This window comes from Magnolia sinica, chromosome 10 (genome assembly GCF_029962835.1).
Source record: "Magnolia sinica isolate HGM2019 chromosome 10, MsV1, whole genome shotgun sequence".
NCBI lineage: Eukaryota > Viridiplantae > Streptophyta > Magnoliopsida > Magnoliales > Magnoliaceae > Magnolia > Magnolia sinica.
This window is the reverse complement of record NC_080582.1, coordinates 16,448,781-16,462,884: the sequence shown is the minus strand read 5'-3', so window position 1 is coordinate 16,462,884 and position 14,104 is coordinate 16,448,781. Positions and strand designations below refer to the sequence as shown.

The window sequence follows — 14,104 nt, the reverse complement described above, 5'->3', positions numbered from 1 at the left end:
GATCCAAAGAATTAGTCTGATCCAAAGCTCGAGTGGACCCCACAACAGAAAACATTGGAAAGATTGACGCCTACCGTTAAAAACTTCTAAGTCCCCAACAGTTTTCGATCAAGTTCATATTTGTGTTTTCCTTTCTTTCGTGTACGCGTTAGCGCACAAACAGGTTGGATCTTAAATAAACATTACGATGACCTTAGGAAGGTTTCCACGGTGGGCGTCACTTTCCCCACAGTTTCCTATGGTGGGGTCCACTCCAGCTTTGGGTATTCCTCATTCTTTCGATGATGCCCTAAAATAATCTCTATAAATGGATGGACATACATACATCATAGTGGGCCCATAGAACTTGACGACCTCACTTCAGTAGCCAGTCTCGCTACTTACAGTAGCTAATCCGCGTCTGTTTATGGTACACCACCCAATCTGCTTCTCTATAATCAACTACTCTCATGACCTTTTACTGTTTATAACCAGGACAATGGAAGAACAATCCATTTCCAATTGAAGACGATCTGAACTCCTGGATGATCGTGCTGTATGAGCTCCCTGAAATATGCTGAAAGAAGGCCGCAAGTAACCATCAGGGCTAGGGCCCTTATCCCTTTCCAAATCAAAGACTTCTGCCTTGATTTCCTCGGGAAGAAAGGGTTTCTCTAGGGAAGCTGTCTTCCTTAATTCTGGATGCATAGTTTGAATCTTCTCTTCGAATCTTGGCAATAGAAGATGATCCTCATTGGGAAATGAATCTGAACAGGAACTACAAGAGAAGGGCCATTCAATTCCTATTCCCATCCTCTTTTTTATCTACGCTTCTTTGGAATGTAAACTTCATGAAACTCACACAGTAGCTCAACTAGGTATCCTATTTTGACATTATTTAAGTTCCTTCTAAAGCTTACGTTCCAAACGAATTTAACCCTATTTCCATAATATAATTCCTCCCTTTCGCCCAACATGTCATTAATTCCAAATTTGGATCATCCAAATAAGGGGTGTTTGATTGAAATGCCAAAAGCTGTTTGGCTCATCTCAATTGCAAATAATTATACCTTGTTTCTCCAAAATTACTTAACTTTCCTCTTTCACACCCTTCCTTTCTCCCTATGCTAGTATGACAATATGTTTCATAACAAGTATAGCTGAGTATAGCCTTTGTGATTCCTTTGGAAGAACTAACCTCATTGATTGATGCACCTACCCTTATTATCACATTTAATTTAGATTTTAATATACATCAAATGGACATGTTTCCTTAGAAGCAAATCATGTTTTCATATGCACAGAGTACCAATAAAATTAAACATATTACAGATACGATGCTTTTGAGTCCTAGTTGTAGGAACCTTCTACTAAGTTTCCACTTCTTCGAACTGACACTCCCACTTCTAATCCCACTGCCTAGGTTTTTGCACTTGCTAACATTTTGGAAAAGAAAACACTTTCTTGTTGTAGTGCCTGAATTAAGGTATCCCAAAATGGTTATGTAACGACCATTATGTAATGGTAACAGTAGTAACTGCTACGTGTTGTAGGGTCATAATGGACGTAATAGCTATTATGGAAAAATTGACCTGTAACAGCCGTACGGTAATAGTTATTTTGGAAAAATGTACATGTAACGCCATAATGATCCGTTAAGGGTAACAATAGGAGAATGGGGCATTCACAGCATTCTAGATGAATATGAAATGGATTCAATATCTATAGCAAACAATCGAGGGAACAGGGATCACCTTGCATGATAACAGGCTCTCCTTGAAGAAACCTTTTGAAGTTCTGTTGATGAAGAATAGAAAAAGAAGGGTTTAAGATATAGGCTTTGATTGTGGTCCAACAGGTAAATCAGGAACTCCCAATTGATGAGGACATCACGCGCACGCACACTCGCACACCACCTCCGCTATGCACATACGCAAGGAGGAGGGCCCCACCGTCAATTTGACTCGATGACGACATCCAGGGAGGGCCTCCTACTTAGAAGAGAGAGTTTTTGTTTGTTGGAGTGGGCTTGATAGTTAAGTAAAGCTCATCATAGGATCTCATGATCGTGGTCCACTAGTCTGATTGAACTCATATTTTAGGTTTTGCTTAATATTATTATTTAGAATATTATGGACGGTTTAGATTTTGTTGATTAGTTTTTATTTTGGTTTACTTCATCGTCAAGTAATAGGTTGCGCACATAATGTGAATTTGGGGTTAGGATTTTTCTTATAAATAGGCACCCCTTGTAGCTTTTTTCATTCATTGAAGTTGAATAAAAATTTCTACATATTTTTCTGCTCTTTTAGTATTCTAAGTTGTGGAAAAATTCAAGTGGGTGCGAAGCCCTCCCTTTACGAAGGGCTAACCAGCATGGTGCGAAGCTACGTTTATCCCAAACCGCCCATATCTTCTATCATCTATATTTCTCCTATTCTACGATCATCCTCGCTTCAAATCTGCTTGTTTTTCAGCCATTCTTCTCCTTACAGCTAGTTTCCAGAATCTGGCCCTATAGGAGGGCTGAAACTTCGACGGAGCACTGCGCCCAGATCGTAATTTGGATCGCCACAAGATTTGGAGGGTTTGAAGTCCCCCCTGGCCGACCAAAGCCTAGAGGGCCATTTTAGGATTCAAGCCCACAACGCACGTGCGGCTAGCCTCCTGTGCATGTGCATCAGGCCCGGGATGCAGTCCGTATGCGGGAGCTGTCGTTTCGTTCAGGTTTTCTTCCTATTTTCCCCTTTCACACCAGTTTTTCATAACCCTAATCCTAGATTGCGTGATTTCTACTTCATTTGCCCCTTTTCTTATCCTAGGGTTTTCTGAATTGCAATTCGTGAATCCTTTAGATTAGGGACTGATTGCTGTGCATGTGTGGATGATTATTACTTATCTTTGAGCATCGTTTGGTTCATAATTTTTACCGATCCAGCCCGTGTAGGCTTGAACTTGTGCAGATTTTTTTTGTTTGAATACTTGAGCTTTTGTGTGGGTTGTAGAATTATTATGTGATTGTTTTAAATTAGTATGATCAAAAGCCTGAGATCTTGCATATCATATTTAATTTTCATGTCTTGCATCAAATTAGTACCAGAGCAGGAGGTCTCGTGTTCAAGACTCCTCACTGGGCTCGAGTGGGGTAGCCCGTGGGATGCGGGGACACACTCGGGGTGGGTGACCCATGTGATTTGGGGCCCACAGGAGATGTCTCGTGTTTGAGACTCCTCATCGGAAGTGATTAATATGCATTCCACACCGGGCTCGAGTGGGGTAGCTCATGGGCTGCGGGGACACACTTGGGGTGGGCGGCACATGTGATTTGGGCCCACGAAGGGGGTTCGGCCGAGGTCATAACCCATGCGATGTGGGGCCTTAGCTATGAGGTTAAGGGATTAATTCGCCATACTCTAACAGTTCGAGCTTTTAGAGTAAGAGGTTAATTGTCCTGCATCACCAATTGATGCAATCATATGCCTTTTTCCAGGGGCAATATCTTAGAAAGTAGATTAGTCATCACTCTCTCCAATTAAACATGTCTAAATTGGATTGGTTGAACAAAAGAAAGTGTGAAGTGGAAATTGGAAAATATATTTCTAAGAACAAAAAATTTGTACCCGAGTACAATTTTAGTAGAAAAAACTTGGGATTTTCTGAAGTCGACTCAACCAAGTTGCTCCTGTTTACCAAAATCTTTTGAATATCCAGTTGAAAATAGTCTTAAAAAATAAAATAAAATAAAAAGAAAAAAAAAAACGACAACAACAATTGAAGATGAGTTAACAAGTGTATGCCCTTGTTTTTAAGTAAATTTGGGATGCCTAACTATAAACTTTATTCATCACTGATTGAAGTGAACAAAATGATAACTGTCAGCAAAAGGGCTTTTATCAATTGTTATAACCGAATGTTAATATTCTTTGGGGCCAGTTTATGCATCAACCTTGAACTAATCTCCTTCATTGTAAGTGCTAATAGACTTTGGTGCATCATGGTACTACATCCTGATGCACTCGGACCCTCTAATTCCTGCTTTTTCTATGGCCCATTTGGGACTAAATTTGCCTTTCTTAGTACATCTTTGTTACATATTTTGACTTCGAAGTTATTGTATCAAATGACAAATCTTCTATTACAAATTTACAACTGAATGATCAAGGAAAATAAAGGGAAGACAGTAATTTTAATTAGAATGGATCTGAAGATCAAAGAAGTGAATGGGAATGAAAGACAATTCCAGTGAGGAGGAAGATTGAATAGGTTGTCTGGTCTGATTCCTATACCTTATTTGTCTTCAACATCAATTTTGATGGTAGGTGGATGTGGTCCTCTGCCTGAAGAATTTTAGCACATCTCTGAAGTTATAAAGTTGGAATATTTCTGAATTTTAGGATGTGGTCTTGTTTGTGGTTATTGTGGATGCCTTAAGCAAAATGTTGGATTAGGGGCTTCCGTGGGGCTCATTGATGGATTTGAGGTGGATAAAGGAGACTTTTAAGTGTCCCATCTCCATTTTACCAATGATAGAAACCTATTCTGGGATGTGGAGGTGTCGAAGGTGGACAATCTTAGGAAGATTATTTGTTGCTTTGAAGTAGCGTCAGGCTTAAAGGTGAATACTCTCTAGAGTGAAATGTTGGGTGTTGACATTCTTAAGGTGGAAGTCTAGGACCTTGTGAAGGTGTTTTGATGTAAGGAAGGGTTGTTTCCTTCTTCGTACTTGGGGCTCTTGTTCTATATTGGGAAGCTTGCGAAGCATTTCTGAGACAAGGTGATGAACAAAAAGGAGAGGAAATTGTCGTCATGGAAACACAAACGCTTTCCTAGCTCGTTTTTTTTTTTTTCTTTTGAGGGCGCAAGAATCTGTAGGAAGAGGAGAAAGAGTTCGTTGGCTTATCTTAACGGCTCTTGGGTATATTGATTTCTTCTACAGATTTAGATTCATTGGTGTGGGTCAAAGATAAAACCGAGCAATTTACAGTTCAGTGCTTTATAGCCTTCTCATTGGGTCTCCATCCAATAAGGAAGCAACTCATTTGCTCTTCTAGAACCCCCCAAGGTAGCCGCGTTGGTTTAGTGGGTGGGGGTGGAACAAGATGCTAATGATTAATAATCTTCATAGGAGAGGAATGGTGTTAACTAACATTTGCTTGCTATGCATGCGTAGCAAGGAGCCGGTCGATCATATCTTATTCATTGCATCTTCGTGAGGGAAGTGTGGGAAAGATTCTTGGGTATTTTTGGGATGGCCTGGGTGATACCAAAATCAATTGAGGGCTTCCTACAGTCTTGGCATGGGGTCAGTGTTGGCAAGAGAGGAAGTAGATTATGGAGATTGATTCTAATGGCCGATTTGTGGGCCTCATGGCGAAGAGGAGCAACTGCTGCTTCTACAATCTTTGTGGGGTAGCATCAGAGGTGTTTAGGTGGGCTGAGTTGAATGAAATGGAGTGGGCTTCAATCTCAATTATTCTAGACGATTGTGATCTATCTTGCATTTCTTGTGCTTCTTTGTACTTCTTCTGGCTGTTTTAGCTCTCATCAACAAAATCATATCTTATATATATATATATATATATATATATATATATATATATATATATATATATATATATATATATATATATATATATAAAGTTTTAATCCTAGAAATCGCATAGTGTTGAATGTGAGTTTTATATTTGTCACGTTCAGATATGCCGATTCAGATTAAAAGACAATGTTTTGAACAGTTGGAAGTTTGGTGTCTAGAAACTTGTTTTTCATTTTGTGGCCAAAACAGGAGTGATTTCAGGAGGGATCAGGATTAGGAGCATAAGGAAAATCACAGAGTGAGGATGGAGGTCGAAGATATGGATCTTTTGTCCATTAGGGGACTAAGCTTCAAATATATCACCAAACTGCAATGATAGGAGAAAGCAAAAGCTCAGAAGAAACTATTGATGGCAGACTAAGAGGGAGATTTGTTTAAAGGTTAGTGTTGATTTCAAAGTCTACCCCTTAGAAGATGTTTCTGCATGGGTAACTTCATGATGTTGCTGGGTGGAGTTACGAAAATGATTCGGTGCTCTGTGTTGTTACTTCTATCTTCAAAATCGTGGTGGATATGGTTCTCAGTTGGTGGTAAGAAAGAGGGACTGTTATGGTACATCATCTATTGAATGCCTTTTTTGGTTCCTCTAAAGCAATCGTGTGGCGTAGGATATGGGGTATCACGTTGATGGTACAGGAGGAGGGGGAAGAAGCTTGGAAAAGAAATTGCCACTCCTTGACAGAAAAAAAGGGAGCCGACCATGTCTGTAGCTTAAATGTAATTTACTAATCTGATATAATGCATCTGTAGCTTGAATGGAAAAGGTGAAAGAGTTGTGCTTGTAGACTATTTAGGCATGCTTTTTCTTTTTCTAACTTGCTATTAATTATCCTTTTTATTTGATGTCTAACAGCTCTTCTCAGCTGTATATATTCCAAGGACCATCGGAGTTGATGCCACTTGTAAGTCTGAGGATATCACTGTTCATTTTCTATGAAGATATAGTTGATATTTGGTGTATAAGGGCATAATAAATGAGTTAACGAGCTTGCATGCAGCTTCATGGGATATTCTACCTGTAATTGTGATTTGAATTTTTTTAAGTTCTTTTGGGGATGTGTGCTGGTGCTTGATCTGACGGGAAGAAATTGGTTTTCTTTTCTTTTTCATTTTGTTCTCAAAAATACAACGCCACCACCTACTCTGGAATATCATATTTTGTTTTGAAGGGGTACAGGTTACGGAATGTGGTTTTGCCGAAAACCCTTTCATTTTTTCACCTATTTGAGGATTTTTGGGAGTGCTCATTTTCTCTAATTGCGATTGTTAGTCAAGGAAGTGGAAACTTTTGTCTGTATAGTTATAATTTTTACACTTGTGTGCCATTTGTTTTTTTTGCTGTTCTTATGTTTTATACAAGAAAGAAAAGTAAATGTAGTTACAACAATGGCTCAGAACAAAAGCCAAGGGCCGAAGACAAGCTCAAAGAAAAGAAAAGAAAAGAAACCAAAAGGCTACAAAGGACACCACCAGACTTGAAAAGGATTCTATCTTCTTATAATTCAAGATTGTCGTACTGTCCTCCATCTCACCTTTATCTTTCAACTATTTGCCCTGATCATCGTGGTGTGTTATATCATTCGTCTCTATGTTAGTTTTGATTACGCGTCAAAACCTGCCTACTTGACTGACAATCCGTCTACTGATATTTGCATCAATGCATCTGCCAATCGATAATTTGATCTGTTCATGGATCTATCTCTAGATCCCTTCATCAAATTCCGATATTTCTAGATCCCTTGATCAAATTCTGATCGATCTGCAATCCATCATATCTGCCATCTTTTTTCATCATTGTTATTTGTGATGTCTTGTTCAAGTACTTTTTCCAGGGGATTTTCACGTCATTCTTTCTTTTCAAGAATCTCAGATTCTCTAAGGGTTATCAACATGTCAGGCCTGGGTTCCTTCAGGATCAGATTTAGAACTTTTCTGAAAAGATCTTCACTAAAATCACATTTCCGAAAGTGTTATTTACAATAAACGAGTTCCCAAGGGCATGAAACTTTCTTTGAAACCAAAATTGACAAGAACTGTGTAGAAAGAAAAGCAAATAGATGCAAACTTTGTATGAATTGAAATTAAATCTGATGTGACAGTATAGAAGAACATATGCAGTGCTTAGATAAATGAAAGTCTGAATGCAAACGATTAGTGTACTGTTATTTCGAAGAAACTTTCAAGTGTGTTTTTCATTCGAGGCCAGAGTTCCTGTTCAAAGTTAGTTTATATATGTGGGGTTCGTGGTTGATCTATCCGAGCCATTAATTTGTCGGCCCCCATCATGGATGAACAATTCCCTCAAAATCTCTTAAACGCATTAACGATGTATTTGCATGCTAACAATAGGAAGGTTAGAGTTGACCAATTGGGAGGTGGGAATGTTCCATCCATGCATCACCTCTTGTGAGACGATCCCTTCTCTCTTTAGGATCAGATCAGCATCACCGAGATTGGAACAAGAAGTCTTTTGGGAACGTCTTCCAAAATGTTAAACAGGAAGAAGATGCAATTACCTCAGCGAAACAGGCCCTTCTCTCTTCAAGATTAGATCAGCATCACCTCTTGTTGAAAGACGCCATAGCTCACCTGGGAAAAACCCTCTTACAAAAAGAGATTTATTGGAAGCAAAAATCCCGCAACGAGTGGCTTCAGGAGGGTGACAGCAACACGAAAATTTTCCTCCAGTCAGTTATGGAAAGAAGACAACAAGCGACGATACACCAAATCAAGTCAGAGTCAGGTATCATCCTCTCATCCCCGGATGAAATTGAATCAGAAGTGGTTCACTATTTCAAAGATTTGTACTCAGCTGATAGTAAGCCTCGGTCATGGGAAATAGTGGAATCTATCCCACGATTAGTCACGGATCTAGACAACAAGCTAGTTTAAGACTTGGAGGAAGTTAACGCAGCCGCTTTTTGCATTCCAGGAGATGGCGCTTCCTGTTTGAATGGCTACACGGGCAGTTTTTTTTTTTTTTTTTTTTTTAACATTAAACTTTTTTCATTAAAGGTATGAACAGAGAAGAACAGATTAGTATTTCAGGTGGGCACCACAAAAAGGTCGGGCCCTACCTATCATATAGCCTAAATATGAAGCAAAAAAGAGCAGAGAGAAAAACTGCAGCCATCCTGCAGAGAACAGGACATAATTGAACCCCAATGATGACAAAAAAGGAAAGTTCAACCAGATTGGAAGCTGGGCTTAAACGAAAGAGGCTTGAGGGGAGCAAGGGACAAAAGCTGCCAAAAAAAAAAAACCACTGACAGAGCTCAGGGCAAACTGCAAAGCACACCGATCTAACCACTGAGAGGACCAAGCCGAATTGCCCCTAGGCCTAGCTTGTCAAGGAAAAGGCTGCCTCTAACATGCCTCGGGAGGAGCGATGAGCGACAAAAGAGTGAAGAAACTTGGGACTCGCTGCCCATACGAGCCATACCATCTGTAGGACTGTTACCTTCTCGATAAATATGATAGAAAAGAATTTGAGCAGAAGATCTCCATCTCAGAATTCTATCTATCTAGTAGACCCATTTCCATGAGGGGCACGCGGTACCGTTGAGGAAATCAACCACCAATTTAGAGTCGGACTCTACCATAATCTGGGAGAAGCCTAATCTAAAACAATGGGCAATCCCATCATGGCCGCACGGAGTTCCGCATATGTGTTGGAAGCTAGCCCATAGCCAGCTGAAAAGGCAAAAATAAAGTCGCCATTATCTCCCCTGCAAACACCACCACCCCCAGCCGGCCCTGGGTTACCCCTTGCCGAGCCATCAGTGTTGAGCTTGATCTACCCCCTACAAGGTTTCCCCCACCTGACAATTGTAGGGAGAGAGCGAGGGCGGGGAGAGACAGAAATCCCCAAAAAAGAGCAAGAAGAGCTAGAAGGAGGCGGGTACAATAGGTCAGGGGCGTGCTTAACTAGCGAGGAAATCTCACACCTCACCTTGAACACAATCTCAGCCACCTTCATAGGCTTGCCATCATATTTAGCTGAGTTCCTAGACTTCCAGATCTCCCACAAAATCAAAGAAGGAGAAATCCTAAGAAGCGGGGAAAGATGCCGTTGCAGTCCTACTGGGTTCCACCATAGATCGAGGGTGTCTAGGATAGACAAATTGGAGACGAAAGGAATGCCGAAGGCCTGCCCAAAAATTTTCCATACGTCTGAAGCTGTCTCACTGCTGAAGAAAAGATGATGCAAGGATTCAGATTTGTGGCCATCGGATGCAATGCCATCACAGCAAACGCACTTAGAGGCCAAAGATACACCTCGCCCCTGAACATCTACATCAGTTGGAATCGCCCTATGCAAGATTCTCCAGACGAATAGAGAGACTTTGGGAGCCATTTTCTCATGCCAGACCCATCTTGACCAGGCCCTGCGTGGGAGGGTAGCCCTACTGAGTTGCCACGCTGACTTAACTGAGAACAGACCTGACGCAGTGAAAGGCCAGACACAGCAATCTGCTCTTTCCGACAGGCAGAAGCCTCCCTGAAAGATAAAGTCTATAACATGCTGAGGGAGAAAGGAGAAGAGAGACGTAGGCGGGAGAGGCCCGTTCCGCCCAAGCACTTGGTTAACTGGGGTGGCAAGCAGAGATGCAGGGATATGAGACGTGAAATGATTGATAAGTGGGCCCATACCTGTCCAATTGTCAGACCAGAAGCTGCAGGATCTGCTACCGATTTGCCAACGCACATTATCATCCAGAATAGGCAGCAATGCATGAATCTGCTTCCAAAGGGGAGAGGCGAACGAAGGCGGGCTGACAGAACCAACCGCAGACTGAAGTAACTTGTATTTCGCCTCAATGAAATTTTTCCACAGGCTATTACCTTCCTTGTACTTGGCAGCCCACCCCAGCTTCATCCAGAGAGCCTTCATGAATTCCGACAATTTCCTAACACCCAATCCGCCTTCAACTTTAGGCAAACTTACCGACTGCCAACTCTTCCAATGGATCTTCTTCTTACCCTCATACCAACCCCAAAGAAAGTTGGCAAAATGGCACTCCAACGACTTTAAGACACTCGAAGGGACAAGAGTTGCAGCCATGGAGTGAACTAGAATACTCCCGAGAACATGCTTAACCAGCACTAGCCTGCCAGCTTGAGAAAGGAAACGCGCTTGCCAACCACCAATCCGGCTCTCAATCTTATGGATAAGAGGGAGAAATGCACTCAATTTCAATCTACCTAAAGCCAATGGAACGCCCAAATAAGTGAGACTTGAAGAGCACTGCGAGATGCCAAGCAATCGTTCAATTCTTCTGGCCCTGATTGGAGGAAGTTTGGCCATGCAGATAAGCACGCTTTTGTGAAAATTTATTTTTTGACCTGAAGCTCTTTGATAAGATTCCATGAAAAGCTTGATCGCGCGAAGAGAAGCAATGCCCCCGTTGACGAAAATGAGAGTGTCATCCGCATATAAGAGATGGGAGATGATCGGACACCCCCTTCTAAGCTTGAAAGGAGCACATTTACCTTGATCGATCAGGCCTTTAATCCCTCTGCTGAGAACCTCAGCTGCTAGAATAAACAGACTTGGAGAAAGAGGGTCACCCTGCCGAATACCTCTCGAAGATTTGAAAAAACCGGTGGCTTCACCGTTGATGAGAATCGAAAACCAAGCATTACTCCAACAATTTTCAGCCATCTTGACCCCGGAATCACTGAAACCAAACTTCAAAAGCACTAGCTTCAAGAAATTCCAGTCTAGCCTATCATATGCTTTCTCCATGTCGAGCTTTATCACTACATTCCCTCCATGAACTTTCCTGTTTAGCTCTCTAACCACTTCCTGGGCTAGCGCGATGCTCTCAGCCATTGATCTGCCCTTAATAAAGGCTCCTTGCTCCGGGGAGATAAGCAAAGGAAGCACGGAATTCAGCCTTGCCGCGATGATGGAGGATATGATTTTGTATATGCAGTTACACAGGCTGATAGGCCTGAAATCTGAAAAGGATGATGGGGCAGATTTTTTTGGAATAAGACAAATAAGGGATGCTGACATGGCCCTAGGAAAAACGCCACCCTGAAAAATGTGCGTGGCCGCTTTGTGAAGGTCGTTTCCGACTATCTCCCAGCAGGAGGAGAAAAAACTACCTGCATAGCCATCAGGCCCAGGGGCAGCATCTCTGGGGATGTTCTTCACCGCTGAATGGACTTCGAGGAGCGAGGGGAGGGCCATCAGAGTAGCGTTCATCTCCTGAGACACCAAGGAAGGAATTGGAACCAGAATAGACTCGTCGATCTGCACGTTTTCAACTGCTAACAGGTTCTCAAAATAGCTGCAAGCAGCCTCTTTTATATCAGCTTGCTCTTCCAACCTACGGCCTGAGTCGAGCTTGATAAGTCTGATCGCTGCCCTTCTCTGTTTCTCCTTAGCTGAAGCATGGAAAGGCTTGGTGTTTCTATCACCCTCCTCTAGCCAATTGATTCTTGCTTTCTGCTTCCAATAGATCTCCTCCAACATCTCTACCCTCCTGAGATTTTTAGTAGCCGCTGCAAGTTGGAGCTGGGTTGTCCCGACAGAATTAGAGTCTGGCTGTAAATTTTGCAGCCGCTCCTCTAAGGCCGAAACATTGTGCTCAACTTCTTTAAGTTGCTTGAAAATATTCCCAAAGCTTTCTTTATTCCAAGTCTTAAGGGCCCTCCTAACATTTTTCAGCTTCATAATTAGGTTAAACATGGGGTGAGAGGAGGCAGGTAAATCCCACGCTTCTTTCACTACCCGCGAGAAATCTGCATGATGGGTCCACATCCGCTGAAATCTAAAAGGCTTTGGGCCCAAAGGTATGCTGTGGGGAAGGGCCAACAACAGAGGGGCATGATCAGAATTTAATCGGGGGAGGTGCTTCACATAAAAGGAAGGAAATGCTGATGACCAAGAACTATTGATGAGGACCCTATCAAGCCTCGCCCATACTCTAGAGGATCCGACTTGATTGTTGCACCACGTGAATCTTGGACCCACAAAACTTACATCCATCAGGCCGGCATCATTAATCGCATCAATAAACTCTTGGGAACTAGGACTGGCTTGTTGTCTTCGACTCCTTCTCTCTGACATATCTGACACAGTATTGAAATCTCCACTCACTGCCCACAGACCCTGCAAAGACCTGGACAATACCGATATTTCCTGCCATAAAATTCTTCTACAATTTCTGTCACAGCTAGCGTACACAAAGGTGAGATATATAGGGGATGGAAGATGCTGAGAAATAACTGCAACTGACAGGGACTGAGATGACATAAGAATTACATTAACAGAAATTTCATTATGACAGAACAACCAAATCTTACCACCTGATTCAACATTGGAGAAAGAGGAGTGAAAATCGAGCTTAAGACCAGTTCTCACTCTCTTGTCCTCGCCAAGCATAGGTTCTAAGAAGGCAACGATCCAAGGCTTGTAGGTTTTGATCAATCTTTTTGCTGTTCTGATAGAATTTTGATTTCCAATACCCCGAATATTCCATACAAGAATGCTATCCATCAACAATTCTCCCCAGAAACTTAAGCCGTTGTTTCAGTGTTCTCAGCCTGGGCGCAGCTGTGTCCTTGGAGCCACTGATTAATGATTGCTGTTGAGATGCGCTGGCAACTGACGCTGATGTTGCATCCTCTGCTGAGAAGATAGGCTGGGCAGGGGACTGACAAGGGGGAAATGGGATCACCGGCGAATCATCTCCCTGACGAGAATTGATATCCTCGACCGGGCTCGCGAACCTGGCCCTGTTGAAATATGGAGACAAATCTACCATTAATTCGGAGCTGCGATCGCACGAGTTCAACTCTCCCTGAGATGGAATGTGAACAAGCTGCTGAGGGAGGGGGTTGATGCTTGAAGAAAGGAGGTTGAAGAGCTCCTTGGGGGGTCTTTGGAGTATTGATGGTGAGTGATATGGAACAATTTCCATTCCATGGAGAGAAGAAGAAGAGGGGAAGTCACCTGTGGATCTGGATTTGGAAGGCTTCCTGCCTGCTATGATAATGTTAGGCTGGTGCTCCGGGTAGTTGAGCTGCTTCCTACCAAAAATTGATGAGTGGGGAGAGTGTGGTGGATGCTCCTGGTCACTACTATTGCTAACCGCACCTTCTGAAATGCTTGTGTGGGTCAGAAGAGGGCTGATGATCTTAGCCGAGCCTGTGAGTTTTTGGGCTGGGCTAGGTGACCGAGCTGCAATATCTACCCTGTCTGAATGTTTCAGCAACAAGGCGTTGTCTGGGACACTGATGTAAACGCCCTGTCTAGAGTTCGGAGGGTCAGCATCACTGTTTGGGATTTCTAGTGTCATCTCACAAACACCTGCTGTGGAGCAATTTAGAAGCTTGTGCTCCGATTGAAAACGAGTTTCAACCCATTCTCTAGTGGAACCAGGTTGATTAGATGGTTTGCTAGATGGAGATCCGGTAGTTGGGATAATCCTAGAGGAAGAGGGCTTTTCCAACTCCGCCTGAACCGGGAACGATCTGTCACCGACTCTAAGCTCAATGATGCGCTGAAGATCTACA

General features: G+C 42.5%; 1 protein-coding gene across 2 annotated transcripts in view; it reads left to right on the top strand.

The window, feature by feature from the left end:
• Window positions 1–275: 275 nt before the first annotated feature.
• LOC131258071 (uncharacterized) overlaps window positions 276–14,104 on the top strand; it is a 56,826-nt gene continuing 42,997 nt past the window's right edge. Inside the window, exons 1-2 of one of the 2 annotated variants that reach the window (XM_058259119.1) lie at window positions 276–573; window positions 6,429–6,477. In XM_058259119.1, coding sequence (XP_058115102.1) covers window positions 538–573; window positions 6,429–6,477 — 85 coding nt within the window. In that variant the 5' untranslated portion in view covers window positions 276–537. Of the gene's footprint in view, window positions 574–5,974; window positions 6,340–6,428; window positions 6,478–14,104 lie in introns of those variants that run through there. The other variant, XM_058259120.1, reaches the window with a different exon arrangement.